The 15069-nt window shown below is 52.0% G+C and overlaps 1 protein-coding gene across 11 annotated transcripts in view; it reads left to right on the forward strand.

Moving 5' to 3' along the window:
- Positions 1–15069, forward strand: part of MPRIP (myosin phosphatase Rho interacting protein) — a 163544-nt gene that overhangs the window by 23958 nt on the left and 124517 nt on the right. For all 11 annotated transcript variants that reach the window (XM_030577958.1, XM_030577965.1, XM_030577959.1 and 8 more), the window contains exon 3: positions 16–81. In XM_030577958.1, the coding sequence (XP_030433818.1) occupies positions 16–81 (66 nt within the window). The remainder of the gene's footprint in view (positions 1–15; positions 82–15069) is intronic.

Genomic DNA, 15069 nt, shown 5'->3' on the forward strand with positions numbered 1-15069 from the left:
TGTCTTCTCTTCCAGAAATGGCAGCGCCGGTTCTTCATCCTCTACGAACATGGTCTGCTGCGCTACGCCCTGGACGAGATGGTAAGTGGCGCCTCCTGGAGGTGGACATTCCCCCTGCTCCCTGTTTATTTCCCTGGTGTGGTGGCTGCCTCCTCAGTGCTGCTATGGGCCTCGTCCCTGAGGTGGAGGGCTGCAGACGGGCCACCGCCTTCCCTGTGGCGGTTGTGCAAAGCCCATGGCAGCTGTCGCATTGAGGACTGCGATTGCCGGGAGCGATGTTGGATGCGGCTGGGCTTTGCCAGACCATGGCGAAGCTTGGCAAGCAGCCCTGCGCTACGCAGCCTGGGGGCCTGAGGAGCAGAGTGGCTGTGCTGGGCTTCAGTGAGGGTCGCTAGTAGCCTGCTCCCCTGGACTCTGTGCTGGGGGACCCCGCCCCAGTGTGTGTGGGGCTGGCGTTGGCTGGCCTAGGCGGAAATGGGGCAGAGCCTGACGCGCCAAGTCTAGCTTGGTCGGGGTGCATCACAGTCCGTGTCTGGGCGGGCCCTAGAGAAGCTATTGCTACCGACCCACAGGTCCCTTACTGGGTAGGACGAGGGGCTGGCCCAAATGGGCGCTCTGTGTGTGGAGGGAAGGGGGGGAGGAGGCGGGGTGTGTGCCTCAGGCTCTCATGAGGCAGTGGGAAATGGATGGCATGCCCACCCCCACCATGATCCCAAATGCTTGCTCTCCGGCTGGATGGAGGGGAATGGGAGCGCCCCAGGAGGCCTGGACTGAGGCAGCGTGGCCCCGTTCCAGGAATCCTTCCTGTTCCTAGAGTCTCTTGGTTTCCTTGCGGGGTGTCTTTGGTTGTTGGAGGATTGTGGCTGCGGAGGCTCAGACCCTTCTGTAGCAGTGCCCAGAAAAAGTAGGTCAGCTGGGATGTTTGCCTGCTTCTCTCTCCTTCTCGGGGACTTGGATTCCTGTGATCTGGGCGGCAGGGCTCCGTTCTACATGAAAACCCTCTCCTTTCTCTCCTGTGCGAGCGTGGCTGCAGATCTGGGTCCTTTGGCTGGCTCCAGCGTGATTGGCTGGGGCTGGGGCTGCGGCTTTTATCCTCGAGAGTTCAACAAGCCCGTGTGTTTTGTCTCTCTCTGTGCTGGGCTTAGCGCTTTCCAGCTCCAAGGGGGAGGTGTGCTGGTGTGTGTTTGTGCATGTGACGGGCTGCGCAAAGACATGCGTGTTGAGGCAGTGTGTGCAAGTACATGCATGTCGTGGGGCAGGGGCCGGGTCTGGGGCAGTGTGTGAGATGCTCAGGCACACTGTAGGTGTCTGGGGCGGAGGGTGCCTTTTAGCTTCCCAGCTCTCCCCTGCCCCCGGGGCAGAGTGGGCTGGGTGACATGCTGTTATACAATGGCTTGTACCCAGAGGGTGCCAGAGGTGGTGGATTCATGCTCTAAACCTGACTGTGCCCCACTTACTGTCTGCAAATTGGGCCCTCCCCCGCCCCTGAATTGCTGTTTAGTGGCAGCTCCCAGCCAGGTCCTGCGGTGGGATAGCTCACAACCCTGCCTTTCGGGGGAATGGTCCTTGCATTCCACACTCCCTGCAGACACTTCACCTCCACTCTGTGGGGCTCTGTCCTGGAATGGCTTCCCTGCCAACCCCCCCTCATTCCGTGGAGGGACATCCTGGAGGCAATTATTTGCAAGAATTTGGGCCTGCATGTGAAAACAAAGGATACAACTTCCTAAGTGTGTCTGTCTGTCTCTCTCGCTCTTTCTTTTCTCTTCTGGGGGTTGATCCAAGTCCCCTAAATAATTTACACTGCTCAGGCAGGAGCAGCAGAGCCTTACAATACATTTGTAGTATCTCAGCAACCTGGCTCCTCGCTGGGGTAATATGTCAGGGGGATACAAAAGGAAGGCTGTGCTCTGCTGGCTTATAAAGAAGAACCCAAATCCTAGGAAGACCCAGGGCCAAGGAGGGAGGATTAGTGGGATGCTGGGAAACTCTCTGCTTGCTTAGTGGCTCCATTGGCCCTATTCAGAAGGCCTTTAAAAGCTGTAACAAAGCTGGTCTATTTTCATAGGCCCTGTATAGTTGTGATCCCATTGGTCAATGGGCTGGCGATGCTGGGTCGCAGCATGGCCCGGTGGCTATGGCACAAAGTGTGTAGTCTCTGAATTTCTTGGTGTTGCCGGTGTCTCGAGAGCTTGTGTAGGGCTGAGGGTGGCCTGTGCTGGTTTCCTGGGAGCATGATGCAGCCCCATGCTCTCTGGGGTGCTTAGGACTAGTCCATGTAACTGAGGCTTTGCCTGTATTAGGGCTTCAGCCCCCAGTGTTAGCTGTGCTGGTGCAAACATTGTTCACACTGGTCCAGTGTAACTTACGCCAGTGCAGCCTACTCCAGTTTGTACCAGTGCATGTCCTGGTTTACATGGTGCAGTGCATGTTCGCTCTATTGCAGCTAGCTTGAGTCCCGAGGCTCCTTATCTGTGTGGAAGGGACTGGCCACTCTAGCCAGCACCGTCCAACAGAACTCACCCCCTTGGGCACTCTCTCCCATAGTTTAACATGCTTGGTCTGAGATGACTGGGATTCCCATCACATTATTGTGTTAGTAGCTCTAGCCAAAGAGGAACGCTGTTTAGTCATGGGAGTCGGTTGCAACTTCAGACTGCACAAGCAGCCCTCTTTGTCAAGAGCGTGGGAAACTGAGGCACAGAGGGGTGGCATGACCTGCTCAGAGGTCACCCGGCCAGTCAGGAACAGAATTGCTGACTCCCAGCTCTGTACCCTGTCCTGGCCTATGCTGCCAGGAGGATGGTAGGTCTGAACTCCTGCATTCAGGTGCTGAAGGGAATTGGGTGTGCAATTGCTGGCTGGAAGTGCTAGTGGCCCAGGACTCTCTGTGCTGCAGGGGAACGGTACTTGGTGAAATGTGAAGGGCAAAGAGATCAAACCACAATTCCCCAGGCACCTCCTGGGCTGGCAGGGCTTAAAGGGAAAAGATGGAAAAACAAACAAGTAGAAAGCAAGGGAAATGCATGTGAATGTGTGTAATAGAAGTCTGGGTCTATGGGTAAGCTGGATCCCTCTGCGCAGACACAAGACAACTTCCCACACGCAAGTGTCTTATCGGTTCTTCGGCTGGCTGGCTTTACTGCTCTCAGCCAGCTCTAAAACCTCCCTCTTGCTGGAGCAGAGTATATGGCAGAGAAAGGGGTTGAGGCGAAGGTGCCCGTTCGGCGTGAACTCCTGGTCCTGCTCTTATTCTATCACGGAGTTCCTTAAAACTAACCAGTGGTGCCTAAAGGAATGTGCCAGACCCTGACTTTCAGCAGTGTGGCTCTTCTCTTAGAGGTGGGGTGATCTCCAGGTTTGTGGAAGATTCCTTTAGCCTTCAGATTGCTCTGGTAACATGTCCCGAGAACTAGGATCAGCCTTGGCAGTGAACAGACCACTGAACTAGGACTCCTGGGTCTATTTCCAGCTCTGCCACTGGCCTGTTGGGTGACCTTGGACAAGTCACGTCACTGCTCTGTGTCTCAGTTTCCCCATCTGTAAAATGCAGTTGGGGATGCTCCTTAGAAAAGATCTATGGTTGAAACGCGCTCTAGAAGAGGCAGCTTTTTCATGTTGAACATTCACGTCTTGCTTTATGGCCCCAGCATAGTTTGGGTGGTGGCTGGGTGCAATATCTCTCCCTGCTGTGTCTGGTCAGGCTCTGGGGCCCAGTCTTCGGTTTTAAGTTTTTTGCAGCAGGACGAGCACCACTGGGACGTCCATGTCCAGCATGGAAAGCTCTGATGGAGCATGCAGTGCAGCGAGCAAGTGTCGAAGGGAGCAGTAGGCAGCTAGTGTCGATTGCTCTGCCCCATGGACAGAGTGTGCTGGCTGAGTGCCCCTGGGCTATGAACAGTCACAGTGCCACCTGCTAAATGGTGGGGTCTGTAGCTGTGACTCTGTGACGTAGACGGAGGGCTTTTTTCCTCCAGGCTCTCAGCTACCACACAGTGGGGAGAGGAGGAGCTTTACGGTGGGGAGTCCTTGATGGGAGACCTTGAGTCTGGGTGAAGAGGATGTCTTGCCCCACATCTGGGGTGTGATGTTCCAGACCCACTGAGGTCAGCAGATGGAGGCAGTTGTCTCTCTTCCCCATTGCCCAGGCTGGTTCAAAGCCCACCCTCCAGCTTGCTCTGACACATTCTGCAAAAATGCCCTACAGCCTTTCCCGAAGAGTAATCCCTCTTCACCCCGGCAGCATTCAGACTGATTTAAAGGTATTGCTGCTCCAATGCAAGAGCCTGTGGGCGGCTGCCCGGTGATTGCCAGCCCACCTGGTCTGAGTGTGACCGCTGGACACAGCTGTGGTGGGGAGAGCTATGAGGCAACTGCTGCTCTGCTGGGATCTCCGGCCAACTATCCATCTCCTCTGCTTACCTGGGTGAACAAACATGGACAGACCTCTTGGCCTGCTGCACAGCGCCCCCTCCAGTTAATTGGAGTCCCTGCATGCACTGGCCAGGTGGGAGTTCCAGGGTGAGAGAAGGTGGTTTGGGGCTTGACTCACAGCCTGGCTGGTGGATATTTTGCCGGGATTGCGAGCAGAGGGACGTTCTGTCTCAGGACAAAGCCATGGCCAAGAGGAGACAAAGGGGTTATTTATCTGGTACGCCAAGGACTAAAGGCAGGGAGGACATAGGGAAGAAGAGGGTGATCTTTCTCCCTGTGCAGAGTATGGGAAAACTTCATGCTGAGCATCCTCTGCTTGACCCTGAGGGAGTTGTTTGCAGAACAGCCAGTCCCTGAACCTTTGGGATCCAATGCCAGATCTGTTAGTGCATAGACTCTGAGGAACAAGGGGACCCTGTCTTGCCTCCCCTCCCACCAGCGCCAAAGTGAGCTTGTTCTGAGCTGGCCCTTCCTGTAAGCTACGGGGGTTCATGTAACCCTGGAGCCCTCGTTCCAGGGGCAGATCTATCCTCGGTGGAGCAGAGCTGGGTTATCTAGGAGTCAGAATGTGCCGAGCTGCTCTTGCTCTGGTTTTGTCTGTCTTGCGTGCTGGGAGGAATGCTTACAGTGGGCTCAGATAATTCCTGCAAGGATTTTCTGCAGGTCGCCCTGGGTAAATCGCGTGCATTGCAGTGGAAGTTTCCATTGAGTCCCCTGCCTTGTGCAACTTGTTCTTGCAGGATGTTGCCAGAAAAGGCCCTTTGCTTGGTTGCTAGGACAGTAGCTTTGTGGGGTAGGGGGGACGCGCACTGAACCCCCTTGGGTCAGACACGTGGGATTGCGCCTGAAGCATTATTCCTTGGAGACCTCTGGCTAAGCCACAGGCTGGAGCTTTCAGCTCCTTACACTCGAGAGGCAGATTGCACACGGGTTCCTTATTTTATTCCTTGCTGCTTTTGACAGTCACTTGTTTTGCTGGGTCTCGTATGCTGGGCTGTTTTCCCTCCTTTATGCCATAAGGTCACTAGCTCACACCTATCAGTAAAAACCGTGGCGAGGAAAATAAACTCTCCTTGCCTATGCAAGCTCTCTTGGTGTTTGAGCCAGGACCCCAGGCTCAGCTGGGTGGATTCTGTCTGCCAAGGAACAAGGAAAATCTGGTGTGAGCTGAAGAGAGGCTGTGCAAATGGGAAATGAAGTACCAGGGCTTAAGGCCTCAATTCAGCAAAGTACACAAGCAGGTGCTTTACTGTAAGTGCTCTGCTGAATCAGGGCCTGAACTGGTACTTCTAACGTACCTCTGGCTTTACTGATACTCTGCGAGGGTTGGCTGGAGTTGGGGGTGGGGGGACGGCAAAGAGGAGAAGGCAGACAGAGAGTGGGGTCCCAAAGAGTGCAGGTCTGTTGGACTTGCTGTTGTTTTTTGGTAATTTCAGTGTAGTCTTGGGTGATTCCCAGATTCCATCACCAGCTGCGTCCTGGAGTTCCTCTGCCCGGGGAGCTGCGAACGTCGCTTGGATTTTGAATCCCAGCCCCCCACCTGTGTGCAGTGAGACTGGCATGAGTGTGAGGAGGGGGCAGAATTAACGTCTTTCATTAGTCAGGAGGGTTTTTTCTTCCTTGTTCCCCAAGGCTCGGCCAAGGCCCATCTTCTCCCTGGCTGCAGGGGAGAGGAAGGAGGAAACTCAGTCGGCAACTGTGGTTGGAGATTCCAGCTTCTCTCTCCAGCAGCTGGGCTTGGAACGGGCCCAAGCGGGAGACGAGGGCAACACAAAGGTGCTGTCTTTCATCCAGCAGAACTTGGCACAGCTCGGGGGAGCGTAGGCAAGGGAGGTTGGAAGCAGGGCCAGAATCTTAAAGGATCAGGAGTCACTTATATATTAAAAATAAATAAATAAATAAATAAAACCCCCAAGCCCACCAAAAGATGAGGTCCCTGCTCACCACCCCCCTCATGCAGAGTAAATAATCAAAGCTGCATCGAGGCCTCCAAATGTAGCTTGTTTATAGCAGGATTGCAGCTGTGCTGAGTCAGACCTGCTTGTTGCAAGGCTGAGGCGGGCAGGGGTGGTTCTCTTTAGGTGCTTGAAAAAGCAGAGGTTGTGCTGCGCTCAGCCTCGAGGCAGATGCTCCAGGGACAGTTGAGGTTCCTGTTCTCCACCTGGCGCCATCCCCTCCATTACAGAAGTCGTTTAGATTCATTGATGGCCTGTGTAGAACCCCTCCTCTGAAGCCTTTCCAAGGGCTGGGTGCATGTGTGTGGGGGTGGCTGGGTCCTTCTAACACCTCTCGTTTCCCTTTCCTCCCCACAAAGTGCACTCTGTAGTTAACACACTGGTGTCCACAGGACTGGTCTGCAGCACCTCAGGCTGTTGGCTGGGGTGATACCCTGGCGATGGTTTTGCATCCTGGCTGCAGACGCCCCTGTGCATGGAAGTTGGCTAGCGTTATCAGACCTGCTCCCATTTGCCTGATAAGCAGAACCCTTTGACTAGCCCCAGGCACCGGATTCCCTGGGTTATGGAGAGATCTGATGTGAACCTGAGAACCCAGAGGTGCTAGCCCGGCCATGGGAGTGACCTGCTTTTGGAGGAAGCTGGTGCAATGTGGCCTCCAATCTTGCCATTAAAGTATTCATCAAATTAAGGAGCTGCCGGCTCTCTGTAACTGAGTCCAGATGAGGCTCCCGGAGGAAGGGAGAAGAACCCAAAAGATGGGCGGCTCATTGGCAGAGAGAAGCAGATGCTTGTGGGCGATGCTGTGGCATGGCAGCCCTGGATTGCGACATATTCTGAGGTGCTTTGTCTCTTCTCCGCGGCGATGACCTGGGACGGGGCTCTGGGAGGGGGGTCAGCTTTGCACACGGGCTCTGTAAAGAGAAAGATTTCCCTCCCTGGGCCTGTACCTGGGCCCCTCCTTTGTCTGTGAGGCTAGGGCTGCTGTTTGTTTGTATTACCACAGCTCCTGGGAGCCCTAGTTGTGGCCCTGGGCCCCGTTAACACTAGGTGCTGTACAGACCCCAAACAAAAAGATGGTCTCTGCCCCCAAGGGGCTTACAATCAAAGTATGAGATGCGAGACAACAGATGGATACAGACAGGCACAAGGAAATGACGAGACTGTTGGTCAGTGCGAAAGTCTCTGCTCTCAGCTCACCAGCTGCCTTGCCATTGTCAAGTTTTTTGTAGGCCTCCTGGCAAAGGGGAGTTTTCAGGAGGGATTTGTAGGCAGCTTGCTTGTGCCACTGTGTCTGACACCTCCAGGCCCTCCGCGTAGGGCCTAATCTGCCCCACTTTGCCCCTGCTATGTTTTTATTATCCTTTGGGGGCATCCTTAGCTGGACTGGCACTGAGGCGCTCCCAAGGAATGCAGCAGCTGTGGTATGAGTGGAGCCTACTAGCAGCTGGACTGAGGCCTCCCAAGCAGTTGCAGGAATGTATTGAGTTGTGCTAACTTGAACCTGCTAGACATTAATTTTGTGGCTTTGGTAATTTCTGCTCTTATTAGAAGTGTGGTGGGGCGGGCTGTGTATGTGTGTGTGTGGTTGGCACTGCGAGAGAAGCCGTTACTTACAGAAGGTGACGGCTGACCTAACTCTTGGTTTGGGGAAAGAAGGCTGGATGGCTTTGTTTTGGATCACTCGCTTTTTGTTCTTAGAGAGCTGAGTTATTTACCTAGTTTCTTGACAGAGGAGCTTTTTGCAAAGTACACGTCCTAGTGACTTTCCTGCAGCAAAGGGCAGATCTGTTTTGGAGCTAGGGTCAGTACTTAGTGAGACATCAGCCCGTATTCCGGAATGGGGTGCAGGGCTGTGGCTGACTATGATCCTTGTTTTAGGGGATGGGGAGTGAAGAGCAGGTAATGTACATGCCAGGATGTCAGCTATGGTTCTCCCAGAGTTCTCGTGATTCATTCATTAGGCTGGGCTGCTTGGTGGTGGTGGTTCAACTGGCAACTACTTTAGGAATCTTCTCTTTTCATCCACTGTGTAGAGACCAAACTAACACATGACTACTGTCTACAGGCCAGGGTGTGTGTGTTTGGGATGGGAAGGCACTGCTTTTAGAAATGGTATTGTCTTGAGAGTAGGCTCTTTGGCACTGAAGCTCTGACAACTGGTCTAGCTAGGAGGCAAAACACATGCACATTCTCCGCCTTGCAGCAGCAGCTGAATGTGGACAAGTTGTAATTGGAGTTGACTGAAGAGAAGAATGTCTGATCCTCCTGGGAGTGGCTGGCTGGCCCCCAATTCTTGTGAGCTCCCACAGGGAATGGCGTTGCAGTGGGACAGTGTGTGCTTGGCCTCTGCTCTCCAGCAGACCTAGGTTCTGAGCTGGAATCGCAAAGTGAAAATTGAACCTTAATAGCAGTCTGGCCTCCTTATAACACCCACCCCTGATTTCAGCATTGGTTGGCAGTGTCTGCTCAGGACAAGAATAGCACAGGGCTTACAGGTCAGGGCTGGAAGGGCATTGACCTGGTTGCATGAGGGAAGCTAGCATGGTGCCTGACCTTGCTGAGTGCCACTTTGGCTGGTACTGTTGCCTGTTCTTCACTTCCATCCTGAGCACAACCAAAAATGAAAGCATGACTGTTCCCCTGTTCAATGAGTGGGACTGGAGATGGGGTGACGTGGGCTAGTTTAAGTTAGCTCTGTCCCAGAGACGTAGTCATGCTCAGTGTTGCATTGGTTTTGTAACATAGTCTGTGACCACCAGTGGCTGGTAGGTGGCCATCAAGATCCTTCCCTCTGGTGACCCAGGTGCCCAGAAACAAGAGGTGTGTTTTGAGATGAGACCACTTTGGTGCTTCACCTTTACAAAAGGTGAATATAACTGTCTGGGTTGTAGTAAGGCTTATAGATTCCAAGGCTAGAAGAGACCATTGTGATCATCTAGTCTGACCTCCGGCATAATGCATGTCATGGAACTTCCTCAAAATAATTCCTAGAGCAGATCTTCTAGAAAAACATCCCACCTTGATTGGAAAATTTGGCAGTGATGGAGAATCCACCACAATGCTTGGTAAATTGTTGTTCACTCGTGCAATGTGTCGACCATTTCACTGCAAATGTCTAAAACTCCCATGGCTGCTGGCTCCGAGTGGTTCAAGGAACTTCTCTGATGAATGACTGCTCTCTCTGGAAGATCTGTTAGTCTGACTGATATAATGCAGGTTCTGTAAGACCCCTTCTGAGAGCCGGATGTGTTTCGTTTTATGGGATGAGTTTTATAGTGGACTTCAGTAGAGCGAGAAGCCAACATGCTGGCTGATGTAGGGTGGGCTGGCAAGGAGAGACCCAAGATTGTGTGTTATCTGGGTGATTCATCGCAAATGCTCTCTCTGGCCCAGTGGAGTGTCCTGTTACAGCTGTAGCTTAGTTAGTTGGGGAAGACTTTGGAACACAGCTAAGCAATTCTGGAATCAAACCCTTGCAGCATCTCTAGCCATGTGTCATACTAAGATGGGTGCCTGAACTACAGTAACCTTCTAGTTGGGATGGCTGTATGGAATCGGAATGTTTTGGGTGCTCAGATTCCTCTGACTCATTCCCTGGCCTCCCTGCTCCAATTCCGTTACCTATTTTTTTTTTTTTAAGTGCTCTCCTGAAAATTGACCAGGTATAAATTGCAACTTGTTCCTCTCAAAGTCCAGTGAGTTCAGCTGGGAAGTCGAAGGAGCCGATTTGCTATGGGATTGGAGTGGCTTTGCACACAAGGATGGCATGTGGATTTTAAAAATTCTGCCTGTCTCTCTGGTGGTTCAAGGCAGTTCTGTCTCTGCACTAGAAGGCCAACAGTTATGTAGCGGTCTCATCATTGGTGATGGGGCCACAACATATCTTTTGAAGCATCCTCCATCTGACCCTGGGGCTGCTGGATCTCTTGTGGCCCTGTCTCAGAATGGACTTCTGGGGGGAAAGCCTAATTCTGGATGTCATGATCTACAGGTTGCAAAGAGAACGCACGTGCAGATTCATGGCTGCAGGCTTTAAATAAAAGCTGCATCACCACTTGATGTGGAGGGTGCCACCAGCTTTGACCCAGCGCACCAACCAATTCATCTCCCAGGCTTTAGCGTGGTGAACTTGAGAGACTGCCATCATGTAATAACAGTGCCAGCTGTAACCGCAGGGTAGGAGTGCTTGCTGCACTGACGTTTAGAGGGAAGAGGCTGCACACAGAAGGATGCTCTTGCCTCTGGGATCAGTGTTGGTGGCACTTCTTTCTTTGTGAGGCCCAAGTAATAGTCCTCAGGACTTGCTTTGAGGACTATCTTCCAAACATAGGCCTGGACTTGGGAGGAAATGGCACCCTGCCTCCCTAGGCCCGGCCCTACTGTTTGTTCCAAGCACTTCTCCTGGGCTAGACTCCAGCTACGCTCTGGCTAGCGCCTGCTTGGCCTTCTTGCTGCATGGCTGTCCTCATAGGCCATGCATAGGCTGCTCTGATGACCCGTCTTGGAGCAGCCCTGAGATGATAGCTCCAGTCTGTGGATTGCAAACCAGCTAGCAAGTCCCATGTGGATTTTCCAGGCCAGAAATGGTGCTTCTGGTGCAGGGAGGACACCAATAGGATTGAGTGATGTGTGGGAGGATGGCTGGCTGCTGCTGCAGAATCGCCCCAAGGCCCATTTGGGAAACAAGACATTGTGAGGAAGCCAAAATGTTCTGAGCGGGAGACGTTCGTAACTTGGCCTCACTGCCACTGTCTGCGGAGAGGCCAAGGATGGCTTGTGCCTGTCTGGGCGCGTTGAGCGAATTCCTCCCGCCCTGACAAAGAATCCATGCAAGGCAGGATAAAGGAGAACAGGCAAGGTGTGGTGTTGGGAAAGGCACACTCCTGTGCGGCGGACAAATAGCTGATGCTGGTCTCCAGGGCTGTCGACACAGCCCTTCTCCAGCACCAAATACACGTGACATTGTGGAGCCCTGGAACGATGCTCTGTTGCAATCTCTCTATTTTCGGTGTGCTAAGTGACTGGTGTAGATTTAACGCTTTTGTCAGGTGACTACTGGTGCAGCGGGGAGACGGAGAGCATATGCCCCGCTGTGCTTCCACTGCCTTGCCATGGAGTAACTCCTGCAGGCTACCTTGGTCAGGAAGGCTCTGGCTGGCTGTGTCTGTGAATGCCGATGTTAGAGTAACAGCTCTGAAGTCCGTTGTCCACAGAACGGAGTTTGCCACATGCCTCCCCCACTGTCCTGTCCTAGATGAATGATGGCGCAGCTTGGTCTCCATGTCCCAGTCAATCCTGGGACAATATGTGCTCACTGTTCATGAGGATGACTTTCTATTGATCTTTTGGGGACACAGACCCCTGTCCCGGGGGACCTGGGCTGAGACCACTACACTTAACTGCACAGGGTTCTGTGACTTTTCGTTTAAAGCCGAATGTCGCTCTTGCAAATTACTCCAGCCATGTTGAGTGATCAGTACAAATAAAGCTTGTGCAGGTTGTGGGAAATAAAACTCATAGTCCCCTCCCATTTTATCTCAAACTAAATATATTCAGGGAGCTTGCCAGCATGGTGCTCCTGACTCCGCAGCCTTGGGTATACAGAGCTTGTTCAGACATGCAGAAATTCCTTGGTTGAAAACTTGGGCATATGCAGAGGTTGGGCTGACTTAACCACCCACCCCTCCCCTTTCTGCAGCTGCAGGGGGGTGGGGGGCTTGTTCTTGAACAATTGCTCAGAGTCATGTTCCTATGCTAAAGCAGCCACAGCGATTATCCCTCAGTGTTAGCTTGCTCATGCCATTTATAAGCCTACATGCTGGGCCAGATGATGTAAAGGATGGAAACCACTAAAGATTAATCATCTGGGGGGGGTTGGGAGGGGGAAGATGAATGACTTACTGCTTGTGAATCAGGTCTCTTGGAATGACGGGGGAGATTCTGCAGGGGAAAGGAACCTCTGCAGCATCAGGAGTCTGTGTGGGTGAATATCTCTCCCCGATCCTTTGGTCAGATGCTGGTGCCACTCTAAGTGGCAGCAGTCGATCATTTCTTCTGCTTTCCTCCCTATATTAATGGTTCACTAGCACCCACATTCACCCCGACTCCCGAGCGCTCTTATGCAGGGTTTGTTTTTGTAGGATCACAGTTCAGCAAAAATGGCTATAGATCAGTTCCCTGCAAACGGAGGCCTGGCCTTTGAGCTGCATGTGTGGAGATAGTTGTCTTTCTAGGGGCCTGGTAAGACTGCAGCTGGAATGCCCTGTATGGTTCAGGGCACCATCAGCTAGAAGGGCTGCAAACATGATTAATAATCGGCAAGGATTGATTGACAGGGAAGCTCTGGGTGACGGAGTTTGGTTAAGTGACTATTAAGTGTAGAACAAATAACTGGCTCCATGTACTTGTTAAGGTCTAAATAGCAGGAGAGGGAGAAGAATCGTTCAGAGTGGTCCATGAAGGTGTAATTAGGAATAACAGGATGCAATTGAGCAAAGGGAAATTTAGGCTGGATATCAAATTCTCTCAAGGGAAAAGTCTGTTAGGCTGTGACTAATATATATAGAACTGGAAGGGACCCTGAAAGGTCATTGAGTCCAGCCTCCTGCCTTCACTAGCAGGACCAAGTACTGATTTTTGCCCTAGATCCCTAAGTGGCCCCCTCAGGGATTGAACTCACATCCCTGGGTTTAGCAGGCCCAATGCTCAAAACCAGTGAGCTATCCCTCCCCCCAAGCCCTAGCTGCCCAAGAAGAGTGCCAGATGTCCCGTTGCTTACGACATGTAAAACTAGCGAGGGCAGAGCATGGGTCTAAAGGACAGACTGGTATAGTCCTGCCCTTTCTGGGAGAAGACAGATGAGATGATCTGAGAAGGCAGAAAAAGGGACCAACCCCAATCCGTTTTGCAAAGGCTGTCCCAGATGCAGTACTATAAGCTGTTTTCAATAGGGTTTTCGACTCTCTTTCATAGTGTGGATTGGCCTCAGGTATGGTGACTTGCCCAAAGTCCACCGGAATCTGACACCTGTCCAGTGCTGGGTAAACACTAAACTTCATTGTGAAATCCTTTGCACACCCCAGATTAAACCTCGCTGCCATCTGCAGTGCATAGAGCGCTCCTGGTGGCAGTGGGTTTAGGGGCTGTGTGTACAATCCTGTGGATGAGGTGCTGGGTTTGCCAGGCCATTTGTGGAAATGGCACCAGAGAAGGCTAGAAAACAGTGCCAAGAAGATGGACTGTGCAAGGGCTACATAAGTAGCGAGTGCAGCAACATGGTAAATAGTTACACCTACTCTGTGTGGTCGCTGCCTATAATTAGGTGTCTGGATTTCTGCTGAATGGGAATATCCTTGTAATCCCTACTGGTCTGCAAAGAGAGGAGACATGGTGCATGGTTCATTCCTCTTCCTCCTTCACCTGCATAGAAATGGTGGCTTATTTCCTTACCCCTATCTGGGAAGGCATCTGATCTGGCTGTTAAAGCAGGAGACTGGGAGTTGGGGCTTCTGGGTCCTGAGTCTTAGTGATTTGCTACATCTTCTTGGGCAAATCGTAACCTTAGTGCAGTAGCTGACTCCTCGGTTTGGTAGAGATAATCATCCCCTTTTTTCACAAGGGAATTGGAGTTTATAAAACGCTGGGTGAGTAAGTTGGCTTGCAAAGGCGTATCCTCAGTTTTTTATTCAGCCCTCTGTAGTGATGGTGACACCGTCACATTAATTGTGGTGAAGGGGGCAGATGACATGCTTCCCTCGGGGTTCCTCCTGCCATATAAGCATCCTTTTTCTGTAGCTGCCTGGGAAGCTGCTGTAGGAGAGGATTTGATTGGCGCCTTTGCCAAAGTGAGTCACCATTGTTTTGGTGGTGGATGCATCCGTGACCCGCAGAACAAATCCCAGGAGCAGTGGGGGATGCCCTAAACTGTAAGCAGGTACCTGATACCCACTTTCGGAAGGCTCTGCTGTGAATAGCCTGTTAAGGAATGAACTGTCCATGCTTGGAATTGTCCATGCTGATGTACATGGAGCAGGAGAGTGGGCCATGCTGCTCTGAGGAGGAATGGAACTAACATTTGGGCGTGAATCTAATGTGGCCTGTCTGTCTCCTGGGGACCTGGATTGTGTTCCTAGCTGTCCCCATTACTTGCTGTGTGACATCACATCACCACTCTGCCTGAAAATGGAAGTGTGTGTGTGTGTGTGTAACACTTTCATTTGGAGACTTCCAAGATCTTAACAGAATGGGTTGTTATACCCATTTTACAGAAAGGTTCAGGAGATTGGAGTCAGATAACCAGTACCACTCAGCTACCTCTCTGGAGCATTGTGTGGGTTAGGAATGTGCTCTGTAGATCAACCTAGCTGTCAACGTGCCAGGGAGGACGATTCTGAACATGCTAGCAATTGCAGCCTCTCTTGCTTCCTTTGGTGGTGAGTTTCCCATGTTATGAGTCCGCTGCACCAACAGAACAGGCTCTGCTTGGTTCTTTCTTAGCTTTGATTTTTGTCCTCTTGGTTTTTCCAAATCTTCCAACTTGGTAGATGCTTCTAGGGAATGTTTCACTTTCTTGCTATGCCATTTGTCTTGATGGCTGCTTCTAGAGCATGGTCATGTTTCAAGCCAACCGTGCCCGTGTTGAAGTCTTATGCAGGAAAGACTCCCACAGGAGTCCCAT

This window comes from Gopherus evgoodei, chromosome 10 (genome assembly GCF_007399415.2).
Source record: "Gopherus evgoodei ecotype Sinaloan lineage chromosome 10, rGopEvg1_v1.p, whole genome shotgun sequence".
NCBI lineage: Eukaryota > Metazoa > Chordata > Testudines > Testudinidae > Gopherus > Gopherus evgoodei.